General features: G+C 47.7%; 1 protein-coding gene across 3 annotated transcripts in view; it reads right to left on the bottom strand.

The window, feature by feature from the left end:
- LOC130388567 (protein inscuteable homolog) overlaps positions 1-9,092 on the bottom strand; it is a 67,786-nt gene that overhangs the window by 2,316 nt on the left and 56,378 nt on the right. For all 3 annotated transcript variants that reach the window (XM_056597924.1, XM_056597926.1, XM_056597923.1), the window contains 4 exons: positions 4,837-5,008; positions 3,358-3,536; positions 2,577-2,643; positions 148-303 (listed from right to left, as the gene is read on the bottom strand). In XM_056597924.1, the coding sequence (XP_056453899.1) occupies positions 148-303; positions 2,577-2,643; positions 3,358-3,536; positions 4,837-5,008 (574 nt within the window). The remainder of the gene's footprint in view (positions 1-147; positions 304-2,576; positions 2,644-3,357; positions 3,537-4,836; positions 5,009-9,092) is intronic.

The raw sequence follows: 9,092 nt of genomic DNA, 5'->3' as shown, positions 1-9,092 counted from the left end.
TGTGTGTGTGTCTGTGTCTGTGTGTGTGAGTGTGTGTGTGTGTGTGTGTGTGTGTGTGTGTGTGTGTGCGTGCGTGTGTGTGTGTGTGTGTGTGTGTGTGTGTGTGTGTGTGTGTGTGTGTGTGTGTGTGTGTGTGTGTGTGGTTACCGTTCAACAGGATGGCGGTGCGTGCGACCGCTGGGTCTCGGCTGAGCCGTGCCAGCGTGACGGCCGCCTTCTGCTGGACGCGCTCGCAGGCAGCGCCCTCCGACGGGCTGGGGGAGGACGGTGTCTCCCCCAGCAGCACCAGCAGACGCTCGATCCCTGCCGTCAACATCAGCATGTTATTACATGTGGCACTAAGCCGCCATGATAATAATAATAATAAGCAGAAGAACTCGAAAATGCATTTCCTGCAGAAAATGCAGTGAGGGCTGTAGTACAAAGTGAGGTTGAAAATATTTTTGAATAAAGCCACATCGATTAAGACATAAAGAAACGTGTGTGTGTGTGTGTGTGTGTGCGTGTGTGTGTGCGTGCGTGCGTGCGTGCGTGCGTACGTGCGTGCGTGCGTGTGGTGTGTGTGCGTGTGTGTGTGTGTGTGTGTGTCTTCAAGAGAATAGCGAGCCAGTGCGTGATTAAAAGTAGCACAATGGAAAGGGAAAAACCGCAGAATCTGGCAACACAGCTGAACGTCCTCACACTCCAGATTCAAAGTAAATCAAACGAAGCCGGTATGAAACTACAACTGGGATTCTGAATAAAGTTTAAATTATATCAAAATTCCGTTGGGATATTATTGAAGATACAAGTATGTAGATTTGTTTAATGGTTTGAACGAAGGTAAACAGTTGAAAAATGATTGAGGTACGAAGTACCTGTGTCAGTGATTCTGAGTTTAAATGATATCGAAATTCCTATTATTGAAGATACAAGTGTGTCGATTTGGTAAATGGTTTGAATTAAGATAAATGGTTGACTCCCATTGACTCCCATGTTAAAAAAGATAGTATTTTCAAAGTAGAATATCTTAAAGAGGATAAAATATTTAAAAAATCTGAAAAGAAGCACGCGATTCCAAGCTATTCTGAACATTTTAATGATATATTTGATTAATATAGCGCCTTTCTAAAGACTCAAACGCGCTTTACAGGGTGGAAACAATAGAAAATAATTTATTAAGAACGTACATTAGTAAAAAGTAGAGCTGTCAAGCGATTAAAATATTTAATCGTGATTAATCGCATTAATGTCATAGTTAACTATGATTAATCGCGATTAATCACAAATTATTTTCTATGCTATCTATCCCTTGATTTTTTTGTCCCATAATTCTTCTCATTTTAATTCTCTTAGCAACATGGTGAAGTGCATCGGCTTGCCTTGGGCAAATGATTTTTTATTGATAACAACATTGGCATATACTGATCAAAACAGGACGATACAAAAAAAAGAGCCATTAAACGACTGCTTTGAACAAATGTCATTTGAACATAGCAGTCAGGCTACTGCTTCTTTGTTTTGAGCCAAAGAAAAAAAAAAAAAAAATTTTTTTTTTTATTTTTTTAAATAAAATAATTGCGTTAATCGCGCGATAAAAAAATTAACGCCGTTACATTTGGTTTGCGTTAACGGCGTTAATAACGCGTTTAACTGAAAGCTCTAGTAAAAAGATAGAAAAAAAAGGAGGAAGAGGAGAGAAGGGAAGGAGATGATGTGGTGAAAGTCTTAAAAAGGAGGGTTTTGAGGGTTCAAATTCAGGATGTTCCTCTGGCGGTGGATGGACCTACTGTGTAGGTTTACTGTGTGTTCTGAGGTTCTGACAGACATGGAAGAGGCCTGATTATATATTTTACTGTGACTACTATTCAGCTCAACTTAAATAGAGGAATTAAACGTGTTTGAAGAGCAAAGCACTTAGAAAAAGGGAACAATCTAAACCAAGCCTTGTCACAAGAGACTAAATGTAACCTCTTGAAGTATCTACACAAACAAGTATATGTAAAATGTACTATTTGATATACATATAAGTGTAACTTAGGGACTAGTCTGACAGAGTAATGTTTTTATATAAACTAGAGCCGTATAAATAAATATAGTAAAATAACAACTTAATTGTACTAGTTTAATCTGAAGTAGCGTAGACGGTTTGCTTGAATCACACCAGGAAATCTACACAGAAAATGTCTTCATTCATTTCTGTTCATTGTGAACAAGGTTGGAGAACATAAAAGGAGTTGTGGGGAAAATAAAGTCGAACCGTTTGCATTTAAATAATTTATTACAAATAGTAGGATCTCACTATAGATTTAGAGAATTGTAAAATAATATTTATTAAGTCTAAATCTAATAATGTTATTGAATATTTCAGTACAAAATCTATTAACAGAAAATACACAGAAAAGAAAAAGAAAATATAACGTTAAAATATAGTTCGAGTGTCTTAGCATGAAACATAGCTCACTGATGCCACCATGGGGCTTAAAGCACAAATGGCCACCTCTGAAATAACTCATGTGTGATAAACGTGGTGGATGATCCTTGTGGATGAGGCAATTGCGCTGTGATCTTTCCACTTTAAATTAATTAAAACAAACCTTTCTCTTGAAGAACTTCAGGTGCCGTCTGCCCCAAAACAGAAAGGTTTGCCAAGATGGTCACCACCTTATGGATGATAAAAAAATTACTAATAGTGTGATCAATAATATAAGACATTATAACTATCAAACTAAATAAAAAAATTATAATGATCAGAATTGTGCCCGTCTATCTTGTCTTCTTATTGTCCCCGCCAACTTTTTTTTTATCTCCTTCCCATCGATCTATCTTTCCCTTTCCCTCAATCTCCCTCCCTCCCTCCTTCCCTCCCTCCCTCCTTCCCTCCCTCCCTCCTTCCCTCCTCCCATTCTCCGCTCCCTCCCCTCCCACCTGGTCCAGTAGGGTCCCCTCCCACCTGGTCCAGTAGGGTCCCCTCCCACCTGCTCCAGTAGGGTCCCCTCCCACCTGGTCCATTAGGGTCCCCTCCCACCTGGTCCATAGGGTCCCCTCCCACCTGGTCCAGTAGGGTCCACCTGGTCCAGTAGGGTCCCCTCCCACCTGGTCCAGGAGGGTCCACCTGGTCCAGTAGGGTCCCCTCCCACCTGGTCAAGTAGGGTCCACCTGGTCCAGTAGGGTCCCCTCCCACCTGGTCCAGTAGGGTCCCCTCGCACCTGGTCCAGTAGGGTCCCCTCCCACCTGGTCCAGTAGGGTCCCCTCCCACCTGGTCCAGCAGGGTCCCCTCCCACCTGGTCCAGTAGGGTCCACCTGGTCTAGTAGGGTCCCCTCCCACCTGGTCCCGTAGGGTCCCCTCCCACCTGGTCTAGTAGGGTCCCCTCCCACCTGGTCTTTGGAGTAGGGCGTGTCCACACGCTGCCGGTCGCTGCAGGCCCCCAGCAGGATCTGCACGGCGTTGAGCTGCAGCAGGATCTCACAGGCCATGCTGTCGAAGAAGGTGATGTTGGCGAGGGCGGCCGACGCCAGCAGGAACACCTCGCCACAGGATGCCGTTGCACACAGCTCTGAGAACAAACATTTGTTATCTAAACACAGGCAGCACCTACCAAGCTTCCCATGTGCTCATTATTGAAGCATTCAACATTGGTAATGTCTACGGAGATGGAGTAGTCCGTCCAAGGCGGTCAATCTATGGCCAAGTTCATGTCCTGCTACATTTTGTCATGTCCTGGTGCATTATATCTCTATGCGTCATGCATTGTGATGTTGTGTCATGTCACGGTGCATCATGTGATGTGATGTTGTGTCATGTCACGGTGCATCATGTCATGTGATGTTGTGTCATGTCACGGTGCATCATGTCATGTGATGGTGCATCATGTCATGTCACGGTGCATCATGTCATGTCACGTTGCATTATGTCATGTCACGTGATGGTGTGTCATGTCACGGTGCGTCATGTCATGTCACGGTGCGATATGTCATGTCACGATGCGTCATGTCATGTGATGGTGTGTCATGTCACGGTGCGTCATGTCATGTCACGGTGCGATATGTCATGTGATGGTGTGTCATGTGATGGTGCATCATATCATGTCACGGTGCGTCATGTCATTTCACGGTGCGATGTCATGTGACCTTGCGTCATGTCATGTGATAGTGTGTCATGTCACGGTGCGTCATGTCATGTCACGGTGCAATATGTCATGTCACGGTGCGTCATGTTATGTGATGGTGTGTCATGTCACGGGGCGTCATGTCATGTCACAGTGCGATACGTCATGTGATGGTGTGTCATGTCACGGTGCGTCATGTCATGTCACGGTGCGATATGTCATGTCACGGTGCGTCATGTTATGTGATGGTGTGTCATGTCACGGTGCGTCATGTCATGTCACAGTGCCATACGTCATGTGATGGTGTGTCATGTCACGGTGCGTCATGTCATGTCACGGTGCAATATGTTATGTCAGGGTGTGTCACGTCATGTCACGGTGCGATATGTCATGTCAGGGTGCGTCATGTCATGTGATGGTGTGTCATGTCATGTTGCATCATGTCATGTCACAGTGCATCATGTCATGTGATGGTGTGTCATGTCACGTTGCATCATGTCATGTCACAGTGCGTCATGTCATGTGATGGTGCATCATGTCATGTGATGGTGCGTCATGTCATGTGAAGGTGTGAAATGTCACGGTGCATCCTGTCATCTGATGGTGTGTCATGTCACGTTGCATCATGTCATGTTACAGTGCGTCATGTCATGTGATGGTGCATCATGTCATGTGATGGTGTGTCATGTCATGCGAAGGTGTGAAATTTCACGGTGCATCCTGTCATGTGATGGCTGATGTTCCGTACTGATGAGTGCGGTGACGATGTCATGCATGCTCTCCAGGAAACTGGCCAGGTGCTGGGTGGAGGTGTGGTGGGGGGAGGTGATCTGAGCCACGACTGCTGCTGCCTCCGCCCTCGCCGCCTCATCGCTGTTCTCCTCTGTCAGGATGTCAGCCAGGCACAAGATTCCATCCACCTGAACACACACAGAAGACACAATGTTACTGTGTGTGTGTGGTGTGTTTGTGTGTGTGTTTATCTTTGAATTTATGTGCGTTTGCGTGTGCGCACCTGTGTTTTTTGTGTGTGCGTGTGCGTGCGTGCGTGTCTGTGTGTGTGTTCGTGCGTGGGTGGGTGTGTGTGTGTGTGTGTGTGTGTGAGTGAGGTCCTGCAGGTGTGTGAGCATGTAGGATGCATAAGTGTGCATCACTTGGTGCAATTTAATTTCAAGAACATACATATGGGTTACTCATGCAAACAGCTGTCACCGTGGGACATTTGTATCGGCTCGTTTTTATGACCAATTCTACTTTCTGTTGCGTGATGAGTGTCTGAATCTCCACATACTTAACCCTGAATAAGTGTTCCATGTAGTGCCAATTCAAACATGGCCCAATAGTGTCCCCATCCTGCCCTGTTCCATGTGTGGAACCTGTGATTCTACTTCTATTCAACTCTTCCCTGTTTCTGCCCGGATCTCAATCGTCTTCTTGCCTGTATTAGTTTCAGTCCTTGTTGTTCACATGTGTTCGTCTTCCTGTTTTCTTTACTGTTGGTCTGTATTCCAACAGGAAATTGATCCGCTTTGAGGAGCTTTTAATCCTGGAGTTCCCCCTGTTCCCCAAACCTGAACCATTTGAGCAGAAGGTCTAGTGTATGGATCCAAAAAAAAAACAATACCATAACTATTTAACAGTACAATGGTGTAGGCCTACAACAACATGGAAGCACATATTCCACCTGATTACTGTAGAGCACAGCGCTTCAGAGAAGCTGATACAGGCCTGTACCTACAGACCCTGAGACAGGCCTGGACCTACAGACCCTGAGACAGGCCTGGACCTACGGACCCTGAGACAGGCCTGGACCTACAGACCCTGAGACAGGCCTGGACCTACAGACCCTGAGACAGGCCTGGACCTACAGACCCTGAGACAGGCCTGGACCTACAGACCCTGAGACAGGCCTGGACCTACAGACAATGAGACAGGCCTGGACCTACAGCCCCTGAGACAGGCCTGGACCTACAGACCCTGAGACAGGCCTGGACCTACAGACCCTGAGACAGGCCTGGACCTATAGACCCTGAGACAGGCTTGGTCGTGGTCTGGTCATACCTGCTCCACTGACTCTGACCAGAAGGTGGGTTAAGAGACTTCAGCGCCACATTAATCCTTGCGGGTTGAACACAAGGCACTCTGATATGATGGCTCCCCCCTCCTCTCCAATTTATCACATTGATTCAGTCTCTTTAGGCTGGATCCAGTCATAGCCCCCACACCACATCCTACATGTATCATGTGTGAACTGTTCAAGATGAAAGAGCTGGAAAACCAACCCATATAATGTCTCTGATTGGTTGACATCACAGACATATAACGCATATAAAACATTGAGTGTGCTGGCCTCGGGGTGTTCTGGATCTCAGCAGGATAGTTGGTGATACATACAGCGCAGGAGATGTTAGGCGCGGTGGTCGGCACTAGAGGGCAGCGTTGCCCAACCAGACTCTAACGGCGCTGCTCTGCAGAGCCGCGGAGCTACACGGTCTGAACGCAGAAAACCGTCACATCTCTTACAATGTACAACGTAGTGTTAGCATCTATGTAGTGGTAACATCCATGTGCTTTTAACATGAATGTGTAGGTCCACAATGTAGCCCTTTTGATTCAGCTAAAATTATAAAGTGTGTATTAACAAAATAATAGATCCGTTGTTTAGCAAAGGTCAGGTGAGAGGACAATGGTCGTTTGAACGATGGTTTATCGTCACAGTAGGCTGAACAACAATAACACAATTAAACAACTTTATAGGCTGGTCTCTCCTCAGCACCACAGCGTCAGCTTCAGGACCGTCTCCCTGTTCCTGTCTCTCTACAGCACCACAGCGTCAGCTTCAGGACCGTCTCCCTGTTCCTGTCTCTCTACAGCACCACAGCGTCAGCTTCAGGACTGTCTCCCTGTTCCTGTCTCCCCTCAGCACCACAGCGTCAGCTTCAGGACCGTCTCCCTGTTCCTGTCTTTCCTCAGCACCACAGCGTCAGCTTCAGGACCGTCTCCCTGTTCCTGTCTCCGTCAGCAGGGGAGCGACCTGCTGACGTGAAACCATCCACTCTCCCCCCTTCAGCCCAACCTACACACTCCAGCACCCTGTCAGAAACTCCTCCAACCTTCTCGCTTACAATCTCTTCTCTTTCTCAGCGTTGTGAATCTATTTGTCTTTCTCCAACTTTTGTCGCGTCACAGAGGAATAGTGACGGATATTCAGTTCCTTCTCTTGTTCTCACTTTTACCATCGACAATGAGAACATCAAGTGACTATTTCATCTGTTCATTAACATGTGTCTGTTCTGCTGAGTCCAAGTGTCTCACAGTCAATAATGATAGCTTCTCAAAGCATGAGATAGAGAAGGAGAAAATCTTTGTCATGCTTGACGACGTGTTTAAATAATTAGGCCGATATTGTTGATTATTCATTAAATAGGCAAATTAATATTGATATTTGCAATGCTTGATTTTTACCCACAAGACTGCAATACATTTTGCAAAAGGCCGATATTATTCATATTAGAATGAAATGAAATGCAAGATAAACCAACTTTATTACATGTATAAAGTACAAAGTACCAGTCCTAACAGTACCACTCCCAACAATACCAGTCCTGACAGTACCAGTCCCAAGAGTACCAGTCCCAACAGTACCAGTCCTAACAGTACCAGTCCTGTAATCATCAGCCTAACAGTACCAGTCCTAACAGCACAGTCCTAACAGTACCAGTCCTAACAGTACAGTCCTAACAGTACCAGTCAGAACAGTACCAGTCTTAACAGTACCAGTCCTAACAGTACCAGTCCCAACAGTACCAGTCCTAACAGTACCAGTCCTAACAGTACCAATCCCAACAGTACCAGTCCTAACAATACCAGTCCTAACAGTACCAGTGTGATGTCCAGCCTAACAGTACAAGTCCTAACAGTACCAGTCCTAGCAGTACCATTCCTAACAGTACCAGCCCTAACAGTGCCAGCGCTAACAGTACCAGTCCCAAGAGTACCAGTCCTAACAGTACCAGTCTTAACAGTACCAGTCCTACAGTACCAGTCCTAACAGTACCGCTCCCAGTAGAGCCGCTCCGCTCAGAGCCGCTCGCAGTAGAGCCGCTCCGCTCAGAGCCGCTCGCAGTGGAGCCGCTCGCAGTGGAGCCGCTCCACAGCGGAGCTGCTCCCAGTAGAGCCGCTCCCAGTAGAGCCGCTCGCAGTAGAGCCGCTCGCAGTAGAGCCGCTCGCAGTAGAGCCGCTTGGCTCAGAGCCGCTCCGCTAAGAGCCGCTCCGCTCAGAGCCGCTCCGCTTAGAGCCGCTCCGCTCAGAACCGCTCGCAGTGGAGCCGCTCCGCTCAGAGCCGCTCGCAGTGGAGCCGCTCCACAGCAGAGCCGCTCCGCTAAGAGCCGCTCCGCTCAGAGCCGCTCCACAGCAGAGCCGCTCCGCTCAGAGCCACTCCGCTCAGAGCCGCTCCATAGCAGAGCCGCTCCCAGTAGAGCCGCTCCCAGTAGAGCCGCTCCGCTCAGAGCCGCTCCCAGTAGAGCCGCTCCGCTCAGAGCCGCTCCGCTCAGAGCTGCTCCACAGCAGAGCCGCTCCGCTCAGAGCCGCTCCGCTCAGAGCCGCTCGCAGTAGAGCCGCTCCGCTCAGAGCCGCTCCACAGCAGAGCCGCTCGCAGTAGAGCCGCTCCGCTCAGAGCCGCTCCGCAGCAGAGCCAGGTGTGTTCTCAAGGATGAGCGAGCGCCGGTGAGCGGCTCACAACACACCTTCCTGACGGCCCCTCCTGGGAACGCCGGGCTAAATCCAGCCCCACTTTTTAGGGGGAGTGGGGTGGGGGGGGGGGTTTATCCACTTGGATAATTGGCAGCGTTTCAAATGCTATTCACCAACCAAAACACAACCGCTGGACCGTGGAGCAGCAGTGGGGATATTTCTGTCAATCTGTAATGACGCAATTGCCTTCATTGTGTGTGTGTGTGTATGTGTGTGTATATATATATATATATATACATATGTATGTGTGTG

Source organism: Gadus chalcogrammus, chromosome 9, assembly GCF_026213295.1.
Source record: "Gadus chalcogrammus isolate NIFS_2021 chromosome 9, NIFS_Gcha_1.0, whole genome shotgun sequence".
NCBI classification, from domain to species: domain Eukaryota; kingdom Metazoa; phylum Chordata; class Actinopteri; order Gadiformes; family Gadidae; genus Gadus; species Gadus chalcogrammus.
This window is presented reverse-complemented; position numbering and strand designations above follow the sequence as displayed.